The sequence below is a fragment of the Nothobranchius furzeri genome, chromosome 8 (assembly GCF_043380555.1).
Source record: "Nothobranchius furzeri strain GRZ-AD chromosome 8, NfurGRZ-RIMD1, whole genome shotgun sequence".
NCBI classification, from domain to species: Eukaryota; Metazoa; Chordata; class Actinopteri; order Cyprinodontiformes; family Nothobranchiidae; genus Nothobranchius; species Nothobranchius furzeri.
In genome coordinates, this window is record NC_091748.1 from 60,967,395 (window position 1) to 60,983,421 (window position 16,027).

General features: G+C 41.1%; 1 protein-coding gene across 2 annotated transcripts; it reads left to right on the plus strand.

The window, feature by feature from the left end:
• Positions 1-6: 6 nt before the first annotated feature.
• Positions 7-15,265, plus strand: dnase2b (deoxyribonuclease II beta). 2 transcript variants are annotated; one of them, XM_054752287.2, is made up of 6 exons: positions 7-3,200; positions 3,287-3,460; positions 7,123-7,202; positions 11,286-11,447; positions 11,701-11,898; positions 12,698-15,265. In XM_054752287.2, the coding sequence occupies exons 1-6, from the start codon at positions 3,100-3,102 to the stop codon at positions 13,030-13,032; spliced, it is 1,050 nt and encodes a 349-aa protein (XP_054608262.2). In that variant the 5' UTR covers positions 7-3,099; the 3' UTR covers positions 13,033-15,265. The 2 variants fall into 2 exon arrangements, 1 of the variants encoding a protein (XP_054608262.2); XR_008566168.2 differs by lacking the exons at positions 7-3,200; positions 3,287-3,460; positions 7,123-7,202; positions 11,701-11,898; positions 12,698-15,265 and adding an exon at positions 7,504-11,199 and having other exon boundaries at positions 11,286-11,418.
• Positions 15,266-16,027: the final 762 nt, after the last annotated feature.

Here is a 16,027-nt window from a genome sequence, read left to right on the forward strand (position 1 = left end):
AGGGAGTTGCACCTCTGCACCTCACTATTGGACAATATAGTTCAAGTTCAGCCCATTTTACATAGATGCAATCGCTCTCACATATGCACACACCGAAAATCTCTATATTTGCACTGGTCAGTCTGAGTTTAACTATTTGTGTAAATCATAACATATTTTCACATTTTTTACTGATTATATAAGAAATGTTCAATTTAACATTGTTAGTGAGCACACATAATATTTTATCATTGCAAAATTAAAACAAACTGGGAATAAGATAAGAGATGAAAGAGCCTCACTGTGTAGTTCATACAGATGTGAAAATCTGTTCCATCATGATTTAGAAATCAGCTTTATTCCTTTTTTGTCAACATGTGATGGACTTATTTTATTCAGTTTCTGAGAAGGCCTCTCCACACTTTAAGAACTTTTAAAGATGATTAATTGAGTCCATCATCCATGTTCTAAAAGTTGAGGGGAAATTCTCATTCCGCATTAATGTTAGCCTCCCATGCTTCAACGAAGATCCAAAGCTTTATTGTGCAGAAGGAAAGTCTCACTATACTGCCCACTCACCACATGTAATCTGGTTTAAAAATGCATGAGGCAAAAAAGGTAACATGCAAAATGCAGTAACTAATTTTCATTACTTAAAATATTGTAAAAAAAATAGTTCTTGTGTTACATTCTATTATTGGGTTATTTTCTAATTTTCTTTGTAGGTTAACAGTGATTTAATTTGTTTTTTTCGGCTTTGGGAGTCAGCCAGGAAGAACTGTAGGCTTTCATTCATCACAGGGACTGGTTTTGGACCAGCATGCACTGGGGTAGACCTATGGTTTTATTTACTGTATTACTGCTTGCCTAGCTGGATAAATAAACTGTTTTTGGGACATTTGACTTATTTTGTGTGTATAAAATATCACCATGATGCAGCAGCGGCTTGAGGATTTCATAAATGAATGAAAGTTTGATCAGACAAACAAGGAATTGTCATGTCGCAATCAGGAAAAAAAAAAGTAATATTCTTTGTTTTGGGACCACAATGTGTTGTCTGAAGTTAAATTAAATACAGCAGTTGTTGAATGAGGATGGATGGTTTTAAAATAATCCAGGCTGACCAGAATCAACAGCAACTTTAAGCTGGAAAATCTTAAAGTATGTTTGCAGATTGTGTTACTTTTATGTTAATGTAATTTTACTTAGTTTCATGTGTAAAAGGAAATTGGTTTATTGCATTTGTGCAGGATTTTTTTTTTCTCTTTCCAGTTTTAGTCCTTTGGCTTCTTGTCAGAAATTGCATAACATGGTGGGATCTGAGTCCCTGGGCTCTGTTGGGTCCCCGGCAGGGCTAATCGCCCCTGGGTTCGTTGGGCTTCGGGCTCGGCCTGCTTGGGGTGGGAGGCTGCGGGCGGGCCGCTGTTATCTCCCTGGACTCTGCCAGCTGCTGGTTGTGGCACCCTGGGGCAATCCTCTGCGCCTCTCGAGAGGGAGCTGGGGCTTTTCTGGTTACAGTCTCCCTGGGGCCCCTGCGCTCTGGGGCAACTCCTGGATCTCTGGGGCTTTGGGCTCCCTCCATCTCCTACACATCTTTGGGGGCAGATCTGTGGCCCCTCACACTCTATTGGACGCTCCTATAGAGAAACCTTACATATACAAGCGCGTGTACACACACAGGTGCTCACATGGTGCTCTCATAAGTATGGACTTGGGCACGTTCAACACATGTCTTAAGGCTGTGGTTGGCACTAAATGCACAGTGAGTTATCGATTGTTCAGTAAAGCAATGTTGATTTTATATTTGGAAAGACGTCTCAGCTGATAAAAACATGATTTAACCATGTGATTGACGTGAGGGTCCATTTTTAGAGCCACATCCATTTTAATTCCAAGATTAACAATTGTTTGACTAATTTTAAAAGGAAGAGCAGAAAAATCAGGAGCGGAGGAAGACGAGCCATTAGGAGTAAAAACAATAAACTCGGTCTTAAAATCATTCAGCAGCAGAAAATTTGCTGTTGCTGACAGCCAGTCTTTAACCTCACTCAGGCAATCAAGGAGCGGCTGGATGGAGGTAAAAGTCTTCAATGGAACATAAATCTGGCAGTCGCCCGCATAAAGATGAAAGTTAATGTTAAACCTCCTAAAGATTAGTCCCAGTGGAAGAATATAAATGCTAAATAAAAGGGGGCCAAGGATAGAACCCTGTGGCACGCCCCAAGGAAGAGCAGCAGAGGGAGATGAACAGTCGTCCATTCTAACTCTAATAGACCTGTTGTCAAAGTAGGAGCAGAACCAGTCAAGCGCAGATCCCTTAATGCCGACCAAATTCTCAAGGTGGGACAATAAAATGTCATGGTCATGGCGTTTATTGAGAAGGTAAAACTAATCTATTAGAGAGACTCATTTAATGCTAAGCCAGATATTATGTATTATAATCATGATGATTATGGCTTACAGTTTACAAAATCCCCAAATTCAAAATCTCAGAAAATAAGAATATTGCATAAAATCAATAAAACAAGGATTTTAAATGGAGAAACGTTGGGCCTGTGAAAGCATATATTCATGTACTTAGTACTTGGTTTGAGTCTCTTGCTTTAACTAAATGAACTTTTACATGATATTCCTATTTTTCTTACTTCATCTGTCCTGAAATAGCGTCATTACTTCGTTTGTCAGCCCACATATCTGGAACCAAATCTTTTACATAACTTTCTTAAACTCAAAGGTTTATTTTAAAACTAATAGTTTCTAGTTCAGTGATCAGCAGCTTTTTACCAATAAGAAAAGACACAGCTTTAGAGCTAAGAGCTGCCAGGGGTAAACAAGTGCAATTCTTTAAAAATCACCAATGCACCCCGTAAAATATAAGAAACTAAAATGTTGAAATAATAACAGATGTGGTCAGACTCCTGAAAACAATCTGTTAAATAAATAAACTTATTCCCTTACAGTGGTTTCATTACCTCCTGTCATGTGACCACATCCTGTGACTTCCTGTTCTGCATGTCATCAGCCATACATCTGCAGAAAACACACAGTCTCTAAATAGACTTCAGACTGAGTTTTATATCAATCATAGCTGGCGTCCCTCAGCTTCACTAGTCTCCCAGCATGGCCTCTCTGTGCTTCCACGCCACTGTTGTGATGTTGTGTGTCACCGCGTGCAGAACTGAGATTTCCTGCAGAAATGAAGCTGGCGAAGCTGTTGATTGGTGAGTTGGCATCAGCATAAAATATAAGACAGCTGTAGTTTTTGTTAAATATATATTTTAATCTATTATTCTGCTTTGCTTTTGAGGTTTATGATCTACAAACTTCCCAAGAATGGGATTGGTAAGGTTGGCAGTGGAGTGGAGTATCTGTACCTGGACTCATCAGTGGGGAGCTGGCAGACGAGTAAATTCCTGGTTAATATGAGCCAAGGAGCTTTAGGGAACACTCTGAACCAGCTGTACAAGGGAAGGCCCTACATGCTGAGACCTATTATAATCTGTCTGTTAGATCATCATATCTGTGACTGGGCTGATGGTGTTAATGGTTCAATTCAATTCAAAAATACTTTATTAATCCCAGAGGGAAATTGATTGCTGTAGTAGCTCAGAATAATAATAATAATAATCAAGTCATCAAAGAGTTGTTGTATATTACAATGGCTGTTGGCAGGAAGGATCTGCAGTAGTGGTCAGTGTTGCAGCCAAACTGAAGAAGCCTCTGACTGAAGACACTCTTCCGTTGTCGGACAGTCTTGTGAAGAGAATGCTCAGGGTTGTCCATAATTTTCTTGATTCTCTGGAGAATCCTTCTTTGCATTATCTCCTCCAGTGGTTCCAAAACTGCCTAAACTCTGGCTGAGTCACTTTGTTTCCTGCACCCGATTGGCCTGAGCTGAAGTCAGACTTTAATTGTCCTGTCACTTTTTAGTTCATGGGCATTGAGCCATCTGAGTCAAAATAGTTTAAAAAACTGAAAATATAGTGTCATGACCAGAACTTGGAAGACCCGTGATGACACCAAACACAGCAAAAGTTCATAAAAAGTCTTAAATTATATGGCGTTACCAGAGGAGGGCGAGGCTGGAGACAGAAGAAGAAGAAGAAGAAGAAGAAGAAGAAGAAGAAGAAGAAGAAGAAGAAGAAAGTATCATTTCTATAGTGCCTCCCAAGATAAAAATGACAAGGCGCTTCACAAAAACAAAAAACGTAAAAATATAAATAAGCATTTAGAAAATGTATAAAGATATATTTAAAATGAGCAAAAATTGGCAATTGTGATAAAAAATATATGTTAAGAAAGAGAGAGAGTGAACAGGAAAGAGGGAAATCAGTGGATCCTGAGGAAGGTGGAATAGGTGGGGAGAGCAGAATAAAGAGAGAGTGGTGAAGAAGGTCATACAAAAGCCAACAAGTGAGTCTTCAGCTGCTTTTTGAAGGAGACCACTGATCTCAGGCTTGATGAGGAGGCAGCAGAGGTAGAGTAGGGTGTAAGACTGGGAATCATGACATATAGAGCATTTTAGTATCAAAATGATTAATTATTTCACTTTAAAGGGGTAAATATTACTAGCAACCATCAGCTGTTTATTACTCAATAAGACTGGAAAAAGAAGATAGTATTAGGTAAGACAGTAATGCACTAAACATTTTAACATGTCCTGATAATGTGTCCTTACTGTTTCAGTTTCTGACCACCACTAGTCATTTTTTACTTAAAAGATAAAAAAACTTTATCCCTCACTTTTTTGAATTAAATGTCATTAGTTATGATCTTAGTTTAAAACTGCCACAATTTTAAACTAAGATCATCTGATGTTGAGAAGTTTTTGTCTCAACTCATTCTGTTGCATTCGTTGTGTCCTTGGGCAAGACGCTTAAGACCAAGTTCCCTGATAAAAAGTTTTTTTAATTTATATTTTTGAGATATGATCGGTCACATCATCAGGCTGAATGCGAAAATAATCTTCTACCCATGTTTCCTGCATGAGCCACCAGTAGACAATAAACAAGGAAATGCTCAGATTAGAGAAGCCAGTCAGATCTATGTCACACTGAAAATTAGCATTCATGAACTCACCCATCTTGGCTCATGACGGGGAAGGCTGTTGTTGGTTTAGCGCCCAGGAAAAACAACAGAGAGCGTCTAGCTAGCAGAAGCTAACCATTAGCATTAGCAACTCAATTTTGTAGCAGATCTCCTTCAGGGTTGTGCCATTTATGGAGATAAAACATCAACGTAGCTACGCAAACAGATTCAGTGGTACAGATTCAGTGGTAGAGTCACGTTGCTGTTAGCCAATTAGAGGTGAGATGTCTGAAGCAGCATGTCTATGCAATAGGCTGACATGATATGCTGGAGCCGTTTCTTGTAGGGCCTTGTATGTCAATACCAAGACACTTAATTTTGCCCTGTATTACATTGGCAGCCAGTAAAGCGATGCCAATACAGGAGTGATATGGTCCCTCCGCCTAGTCCCTGTCACAAACCTAGCAGCTCAGTTTCGTACTAGCTGCAAGCGTGCTACCATGCCCTGACTCAGGGCAGCATACAGTGCATTGCAGTAGTCAAGCCTTGAAAGAATAAAATATGTACTCTGGATGGAAGGGGCTTAATTCTGGCCAGTCAGCGCAGGTTAAAAAAGCACAACCGCACAACTTGGTTGATTTGTGCATCGAACTTAAGGCCTGAATTCCTACTCACAAATTTCCTATGGTGGTCTTCACATTAGGTGCTAAAGAGCCCAGATCCACTGCATCACAGGTACATGCAGACACACCAAGGCTAAGTACAATGACTTCAGTCTTAGCAGCATTCAAATCTAAAAAATTCATAGCCATCCAGGAACAGACATGCCCTAAGGCATAAACTTTGATTTTGATCCATCAATGCCCCGCTGAATGGGGAGGTAGGTCTGACAATCTTCGGCATGAAAATGAAACTGCATTCCCTACCGCCGAAGAAGATTCCCCAATGGTATTAGGTAGATGGTAAAGAGAAGCTGACCCAGTGCAGACCCCTGTGGCACACCCCTCTTGAGTCCCGCTCAGGTTTAGGAGGTTTCCCCTACAGTGACACAAAAACTCCTGTCACGTAAGTGTGTTGTAGCCGATTCAGAAGAATGTTATGATCGACCCTATCAAAGGTCGCCAACATCAAAAGAACAACAGCACACCCCCCACCACCACCACCAGTTATAAAACACATCGTTAAGAACTATTTGCTTCATTTGTTTTAATCAAAAATGCATCTAATGCCTTCACCTCAAATTAAAGAAACAAACATTTTAGAAAACACATTTCAGTTATTTTAATTATTATTTCAACATTTTTTTAGAAAATTTAATTACATGTTGCTGTTTTGACAAAAAGATGTATACTTTTGTTTTGAAATCTATGAGCAGCAGCGGCCTACACATTTTTTCAATTATGATTTATTTATTTTCTCATTAATAATTTATTTTTAAAGTCTTGATTAATGAGGATGAATTTAGTGTTTGTGCGAACATGAATATGATTAATTAAAAGAGGAGGGTCTTCCCTAGGGTGGTCAGTAATTTTGTAGGGGTGGCCCTGGAATCCCTGCCCACCCATTGGGAGTGCCCCTGTTCTGTTGGTGATCAGAGGGAGTGGTGGCACCATGGTATGGCAACCTCACTTCTGTCATGGTAAATGGCCTGTATTAGTACAGCGCCTTCTTAGGGTTGTACAAACCCCCAAGGCGCTTCACAACACAATCAATCATTCACCCATTCACACACACACATTCATATGCTGGTGGGGATGAGCTACGATGTTGTCCTGGGGCGCACTGACAGAGGCGAGGCTTGCTGAACACTGGCGCTACCGGTCCCTCCGATCACCACCAGCAGGCAGGGCGGGTTAAGTGTCTTGCCCAAGGACACAACAGCAGCATTCTCTGCTCAGAACCGGGAGTAAACCTACAACCTTCTGATTACTAGACAACCCGCTCTACCTCCTAAGATACTGCTGCCCAACAGACAAATGAACACACACACACACACACACACACACACACACACAAGCAGGCAAAAACACTGTTGCCTTTCAGCAGCAGGCATTGATAAAACCTAAAATCAAACGACATCATGATGTTAAGAGTCTGAAACAAACTTCTCTTCTAGTCCAACAGCTCAGTCTACGCCCTCTACAACGATGCACCACCGCTCCTGAAGTACACCCAGGAATATGGACACACCAAAGGTGAGAATTACTTTTACATTCAAATCAAATCTGAGTATATCAATGAGAAAATGAAACTATTTATCTTTATTTTGTTACACCAACATCTACAGTGTTGATGTTTAAATTTAGATCCAATAGAAAGAAAAATTAAGATTTTAATTTCACAGTTGAAGTTAAACTTATTTGTTTGCTGTATTAACAAACTGAGACAAGATGGCGCCCATGAGTGGCTGTGTGTCTGCTAGGCTCCTGATCTGTTTTGGTTATTTGTTGTTTTTTATTGCTTTTTGTCTATCTGATGCAGAGTCCCTGCTAACATATGATCGAGACTTACTGTTGTCGATCAGGTCCGCGATGATCAACCTCCAGAACTCCGATACCGGACCCGCTTTCCCACCGCCTCTGGAACCTGGTGTTAACCCAGGTCTCGGCCCTCTGTTACCTGTCGGCCTGCCGCTGCCCAGGAGGCCATGGAAGAGGAAACGTGGGAAGAGAGCCGGCTTCTTCGTTCAGCTTCGAAAGATCCTGAGAGGCGAAGCTCTTCCCGATCGCTGCTCCGCGGCTGTGTTGTGGCGGATCCAACAGAAACTTAACGGAGTTGGGCTGATCTCGCTGCTAAATGGAGCCCCTGATGTGGGACGCTACCTGAAGGCGTGGGAGACAAAGAACCACCGCGGGCGTAGCGTGGAGTCGCTACGTAGCTTAGCCCGCCAGCCGCCCACCATTATCGAGCCCGCGGCACACACACCGCCAGATTCCTCCGCGAAAATGATGTTAACGCTTGCTCCATCGCCAACAAGTCTCACATCCTCAACGATCTGTTCCGGACCAAAAAATTTAACTTTTTGTGGATTTCTGAGTCATGGCAGCGCGAAAATGACGTCACTCATCTCTGTGAGCTCTGTCCTCAAGACTGCTCTTTCTTCTCTGCTCCACGAACCACAGGTCGCGGTGGAGGAACAGCTGTTATCTTTAAGAAACACTTTTCGTGCCAAATTATATCCTCAAACTCCTACAGCTCATTCGAGATGATCATGATTAAAATTGGTCGAGTTCAACCAGTTTATGGAATTCTGGTCTATCGCCCACCTGGATATACTTCATCCTTCCTGTCTGACTTTCAGTATCTCCTATCTTCAACTATTAAACTAGACAGGATAATCATTGTTGGAGATTTCAACATCCATGCTGAGGATCTATCTAACAGCTCCACTAGGGAGTTCCTAAACATGATGAACTCTTTTAATTTCTCTCAACACGTGTCTGGTCCCACTCACAGAGCAGGCCACACCCTGGATCTGGTCTTTTCCTACAGACTTCTTGTTGATAAGCTGCAGATAAATGATGTTGTGTTCAGTGACCATAAGTCAGTTTCTTTTCATATTAACCTAAATTCTGAATCTCTTTTACCAGACTCTGCTAAGCAAAGACGTATTATCAACAGTTCTACCATTTTAAATTTCTCCTCCCTCTTTGACTTTGTATCTCCTTCCTCTGATGACGTAGAGCTCCTTACCAACTCATTTAATGATCACTGCCTCAAAATTCTAGATCAGGTCGCCCCTTACAAAACCAGCCGCAGTTCCAGTGCCTCCAGTTCACCCTGGCTGAACAACCAGATTCTTGATCTTAGACGCTCCTATAGAAAAGCGGAACGACGGTGGAAGAGTACAGGTCTGGTTGTTCATCGCGAATATTTTAAAGAACTTCTCGAGTCATACAACGAAGCTGTAGAAAATGCCAGGTCTTCTTTCTTCAGCAACCTCATATGTCAAAAAAGAATAATCCCAAGGTTTTGTTTGATACCATCTCCAGAATCGTGTCTTCTCCTCCGCAGCAGGCTCAGCTATCTTCAGCTGATGATTGTAACACCTTTCTCCACTTCTTTGCAAACAAGGTGTTGAATCTGAGATCCAGCATCCCCCCCCCCCCCCCCCCCCAGGAGGGGAGGCCCCTCAGTGCTCCGAGTCTTTCACCTCCTTCTCCCCAATTACACCAAATGACTTAACCTCAATAATCAGTCAGATGAAACTCTCATCATGCTCTTCAGATATCTTAACCCCCTCTGTTTTAGTCGGGTCCCTTGCCTCCATCAGTCCATCTCTGTTGACTATAATCAACAGCTCACTGAGCCAAGGCTGTGTTCCATCTTACTTTAAAAATGCAGTAGTGGCTCCTCTCTTAAAGAAACCCAACCTTGACGCCAGCTCCGCCAGTAACTTTAGGCCCATTTCTAAGCTACCTTTCATCAGCAAAGTACTTGAGAAGCTTGTTGAAACCCAACTCAGATCCTGGTTGTCTAAGTCAAAGATCTCTGACCCCTTCCAATCTGGATTTCTGAAGCAGCACTCAACTGAGACTGCTTTAGTAAGGGTGCATAATGACCTCCTGATGGCTGCTGATGTAGGGAAATGCTCTGTCATGGTCCTGCTTGACCTCAGTGCAGCTTTTGACACTGTAGACCACAACGTTCTACTAAACAGGTTAAAGGCCCTGGCTGGGATTTCAGGTTCTGCTCTAGACTGGCTCTCTTCTTATCTCACCAACAGAACATTCACAGTGAAGTCCGAAACCTTCTCTTCAGATACTGCCTCTCTAACATGCGGGGTCCCACAAGGTTCAGTTCTAGGGCCTCTACTATTCGCATTCTATATTCTTCCCCTAGCTGGCATCATTCAGTCTTTCCCAGACATCTCCTACCACATCTACGCTGAGAATATTCAGCTTTATATGTCCTTTATGCCACACCAGTTGGACAGGCTTGCCACACTTGTACTCTGCCTGATCCAGATCAGTAACTGGCTGTCCAGCAACTTTCTTGTCCTCAATGCTAACAAGACAGAGACCCTGATTGCTGCACCCCCGGAACTTCAGCCAAAAATCGAGCAAGAAATTGCCTCTTTTTGCCCATCAGCCAAGGCCAACAATAGAAACCTAGGAGTTATTTTTGATCCAGCTTTAAGTTTAGACTCACACGTCAAAACCATCTCCCGTTCTTGTTTCTTCCAACTGAGAAACATTTCAAAAGTCTGTAAACTGGTTTCTACTGCAGATCTGGAAAAATCATCCATGCCTTTGTGTCATCACACTTAGACTACTGTAACGCTCTTTTTACTGGTCTCAGCAACACCTCCCTCTCACGCCTTCAAGCCATCCAAAATGCAGCAGCCAGACTCCTAACCAAATCCAGCAGACAAGCTCACATCACCCCAGTTTTACAGTCCCTCCACTGGCTCCCGGTAGAATATAGAATTCAGTTTAAAGTTTTAGTCCTGACCTATAGAGCCCTTAACAACCAGGCTCCAAGCTACCTATCTGAGCTTTTATCCCCACACATCACCTCTCGGAACCTTAGATCCACATCTGAAAACCTCCTGGCTGTTCCTCGAACCAGACTGAAAACCAAAGGGGACAGGGCCTTTCAGACTATTGCACCCAGACTTTGGAACAGTCTACCTTCAAATCTCCGTCTCTCTAACACTTTAGAGGTCTTTAAACATCATCCAAAAACTCACCTTTTCATCCAGGCGTTCCGTCCCTAAATGTTTCAAAAAGAAGGCTTTGTTTGGGTTCACACCTTCACTTTGTTTATATTCATGATTTAATTTTCTACTTTATCACTGCTATTGTTTTTTGGATGTTTTTATTGGTTAGTGGTATTTGCCCTGATCTTTATCATGTTGTACAGCGCTTTGTGATTTATATCTGTGAAAGGCGCTATATAAATAAACTTTTACTTACTTACTTAACCACTAACAACACACGGTCCTGTATCTTATATGAAGATAATATTACAGAAAAACATTCTGAATATTCGTGCCTGTGCTTTAACTCAGAGGAAAGTCCTAGCCCGTTTGAGTCCATGAACATTATCTGCAGATATCTTCCAGACCAATAGTCCAGTATTGGGGCCCTCTGATGTTGCAATGAAGAGTAGATATGAGGGGAAACGTTCAAAGAGCATCAGCCTAATGACTCGTGTTGACTCTACTTTTCCAACTGACGCAACTTTGATGTAAATGTTTTTGCCTTTGTCTGCACGTTTGCATGTGTGTGTGTGTCTTCTTGCACATCGTAGTAATTTGAATGTGTTTCCTGCAGGAGTTGTGCTTTTTGACCACTCACGAGGATTCTGGCTGTCACACAGTATTCCCCGTTTCCCTTCCTTCCCTGAGAAGGGCTACCTGTACCCCTCCTCTGGAAAAGTCTACGGCCAAACTGCCCTGTGTGTGACATACCAGTATGCCCAGCTCCTCCGCATAGGTGAGTGGAGCTCTTACAACACAAAATCCACTGAAAACAAGAAAACATTAACCCTGTCACCTTGACTTATGTGAAGTCATCAGTACCTTGAAAGGACACATTCCTCTAAAAATGGTTCGTGTTGCACAGCTCTGAAGAAATAACATTAACAAAGATGTTTTGTGTATACTCATTCAGCATCATCTTGATTATTCATCATTAATAAAGAAGAAATGTGGGTTTGATTGTACATTTGTACTTTGCTTTTTGGCAGTGAAGCAGCTGGTCTATCTATATCCTCGCATCTATAACTGTTCTGTACCTGCCGTGTTCTCGGCCGACCTGCCGCAGCTCATCCAGCTGTGTGAGGGGTCTAGACCACCTCAGGCCTCCTGCAGGAGGATGGAGCAGCTTTCTTCTGCCCGAGGGGACAAGTTTGTCAGCTTTGTCAAATCAGAGAAATACGTAGATGGTACAAAGTCTTTTTTCATGTCCTGTTTTTCACACATGTTGCAGTTGTTGAATTATTTTTTTCTTGTGTGAAACATCGTCTTCACCTCCATGTAAAATAAGCAAAGACTACATCATTAATACTGGTAAAATATTTAGAAATGTAAGCTAAGCTGCTTTTAGTACTGTGCTAAAGCTTTAAACCGGTCATCATTTATTTATATTTTTCTTCTAAGAAATAAACAGCTAATGAAATATAATAATATTAATGGTGGCGCAGTTGTTAGCACTGTTGCCTTGCAGCACGAAGGTTGCAGGTTCGAAACTCGGCTGCGGCCTTTCTGCATGGAGTTGTGTGTTCTCCCCGTGCATGCGTGGGTTTCCTCCGGGTACTCCGGTTTCCCCCACAGATCACAACATGCCCTACAGGTTATAAATTGTAAGTCGCTTTGGATAAAAGCGTCTGCCAAATAAATAAACATAAACAAACATAAACATAAACATATTAAATTATATAAAATTATATTTATAATAACAATAATTATTATTATTATTATTATTATTATTATTATTATTATTATTATTATTATTATTATTATTTTATTATAATTATTATTAAAGTTAAAATCCCATAGTCATCATCACACACTGGTGAAATTCATCTCCACATTTGACCCATCCCCATGCAGGGGAGCGGTCGGGAACTTTGCAAGACATTCAACATTGGGACCATTATAAATGTCAGTGTGACAGAAAAACATTTGACTTCCTCTGTATTTTTTTAAACAGAACCAAACTAACCTCTCATCTCTTTCCTTCAGATATCTACACAGGTTGGGTGGCTCAGGTCCTGAATGCTGACCTTCTGGTGGAGTCTTGGCAGAATCAAGGCCATGCGCTGCCATCCAACTGCTCACTGCCAAAACACGCCATGAACATCAAGAGGATTCAACTTCCCACATCCATCCAGTTCCAGTCTCGCTACGACCACTCAAAGTGGTGCGTGTCGCGGGTGTACGAGGACCATGTGACCTGTTTGGGGGATCTGAACAGGGAGAAGGCTCAGCTGTGGGGTGGAGGAGGGTTGATCTGCACCTACAACCCTGTGATTTACAAAGCCTTCAGACAGCTGGTGGACTGGTACATCGGCTGCTGAACACAAGACAGAATCTCAGGATGACTACACTATAAAAAGAAACTGTTTAAATTTAACCAATAAAATTACTGGAACAATTTGCACTCAGTTTATTACAATTGGGTTATTTGTTAAGAAATAAGTATTCCGGTTAGAATTGAATTGTTGTGCTGAAGTAATATTTTAAGTTCTTATCAATACAATTGATTTATATTTTTTTAAATAAATAAAATAGATATTCCGGTGGGAATTAAATTATTTGTTTTTATTTCAGTCTATAACTAACAATAAAATCATGTTAAGCCCGGGACACACCCGAGACAGACGTGCCGTGCAGCGGAAGCGCCGTGGTTTTGAGAAGTCAAGTGGCCACACAGGAAGTGCCGCGTGTAAAAAAGTATGCTAGTTCCTACAATATTTTAAGATCAATAGTACTTTAAAGTTGTCAATACTGTGGTTGGGTTTGTGCCGTAAAGCAGTTCCATGTCGTAATGTCTGCTGTAAAGTACTCCACAGTGATGCTGCCGCTTGAGATATAAACATAGCTTGACATAGATCTTGACATAAATCTGGCACCTATGTTCAGCGCCTTAGCACTTCTGTGACGCTGCGCTCCTCCTGTAGCCACTCTCAGTAACTATAGCGGCTTCTATTTAAAATGACGGTGTGGGCATGGCCCGTCTGTCTCCGGTGTGCCCCAGGCTTTCGATCATTTTATTTGGCGATATTCAACGTTCCAAAACATCCATTTTTTCAGTGTACAGTCTGAATCTATGAGACTGAATTATTCGTATTAAGCAGCAACAGGTAAATGAAAAAAAAACTCATGGGATTATGTTATGGCTACTTGATAATCTACATTATTGTGTTTGTTTTAGTCACTGTAGCGTCATGAATGTCCTGTTTATGACCTAAAGGTCATGATCTGCTGCGTTTGCTCGAGCAGAGACAACGTCTCTGACAGCCTAATCTACATGAGATATTGGCCAAGGTCTTTCAAGCACTCTGCTCATCTGAACTGCTTCACCTCTGTTACAGCGAAGACGAAGAACTATTTTGATAAATACATAATCAACAACTTTGTTAATTACCAATAATAATGTGAGCCCAATGTTCAATCAGTCTTGGAAATGACAATGTTTATTACTTGATATTATAATCCTGTGATCAGTAGTATTTTATAAGTTATTATAATCTTGGACATTTGCACTAGACACTAAGGACACGTAATGTTAAAAGTCACACGACACATTTCCTTTTGTCTGATCCAATCAGAACCTTTGTTTCTGACGCGAGGCGTGGTCTTCGGTGGTGTTTGTATAAACCCTCTTTTGCATGTCAAATTCTGATTCGCCAGTAAACCAAAATATGACAATTATAAAAACTATTCCGCGCCACCTTTTCTTTAGTTCAAAGCGTTCTAGAGAAGTCTCGGACAGGCCATCCGGACTTCCTCTTCCGCCATAAACAACCTCGACAAGCTGGATAAAATCTGTTGCAAGTGACACCTGAACGCAACGGTTCCTTCAGAATAAAAGCTGAACCTCACGACCCCTTCAGGGTCTCAGAGACGCCAGTGATAACCTGTCGTGACCTGGAAGCATTCCAAAACTAGTTTGGTCGGCACCGCTGCCTTTCTACCGGCTTCGGTACCAAAGAGGGTCTACGAGGACCTCGGCATTCTGGATCTGATCAGAGACTTCCCCTGGGTATGTAGACCGACAGATGGTGTTTCATGTGTGTTATAAATCTCCTACCAAAGCTTAGAGCAAAATATTCACTCCCACTGAGAACAAACTGCTTCTCCGGATCCGCTGGTTCTGAATAACACACACACACACACACACACACACACACACACACACACACACACACACACCATCATCATTCATCACGTCTCATTCCACATTAGTCCATCAGTACACAGAGTGTTGAAGTTTGTCTTATTTAAATTGTGTAGAAATAACTAACTATTTTAAACCTGACTCTCTCTCTTTCCTTGGAGTTAATATGAAGTGTCACTTAATCCCTGCAATAAAAAGTTTCTATCTTCTGGTTAAAATAGTCAAAGATCCATCAGATGGATATTTCATATTTCTGTGGAATCTCACATTTTTACATCACCAATAAGTTCTATTAATATTTTATGTTTTCTCTTTTAAATATAAACACAAATGGGCACTGACAAATCTTTGATTCCGTGAAACCCGAAGAGAAAGGTACAACGGTGACGATACGCAGACGAGTGCACAGATTTATCACATCACACTGATTTTATTTTACATTAAATACAACTGTTTTACATACATCTTAAGTGTTTATTATTTTATGCTGGTTAAAGCAATAATATACTTTTTAATCAATCTATGTTAGAAACAGATGTTTCAGTTGTTTCCAGAAACTCAAACTTAGTTTCATGTTTTGGGGAATTACACATCTAATTTGAGAACTTCCTGTTCTGATTAGTGTCGAGCGTTGAAATGCGGGGACTGGTCTGATTACAAAGTGAAAGCAGGATCACCAAGCTGCAAATCGATTTTATAAATACTAACTGAGTCAACATCTGCCTGTGCCAGTTGAATAGTTCGTTTTATTTTAAAACATCTTGGTGAAAATTTGAAAATATGAAATTTTGGGGGCAAATAGTGACATCTAGTGATCAGAGGGATGAGAAGTTGTGTCCATTTAGTTTAACCCTTTGATGCATAATGGTCACTACAGTGGACAGGTATTCAAAATTGTTATTTATTTATTTATGCTATTAAGCACAGCTGTTGAAGACTTTGTTACATTTGAGTCCCTCCATTTGGACTTCAGTAAGTCAAGCCGACATATTTCAAATCTGACAAGATTACGATGTTTCTCGTTCCTGGCTACTTATTAAAATTGCAGAAAAATGCAAGCACTGATATGTTTCTTTTTCTAGATTAATTCAACAATTTCTGAGCATTTACACCAGGGGCCCACCAACCTTTTTTCTCCAAATAAGACTAAAATAAAATTTTGTTAATTACAA

Excerpts from the sequence above, each read along its gene's own strand:
- dnase2b (XM_054752287.2), top strand. The coding sequence starts at position 3,100 with ATGGCCTCTCTGTGCTTCCACGCCACTGTTGTGATGTTGTGTGTCACC. Across the intron at positions 11,448-11,700 it reads TGCCCAGCTCCTCCGCATAG|TGAAGCAGCTGGTCTATCTA; the intron begins GTGAGTGGAGCT and ends GCTTTTTGGCAG. Across the intron at positions 11,899-12,697 it reads ATCAGAGAAATACGTAGATG|ATATCTACACAGGTTGGGTG; the intron begins GTACAAAGTCTT and ends TCTTTCCTTCAG.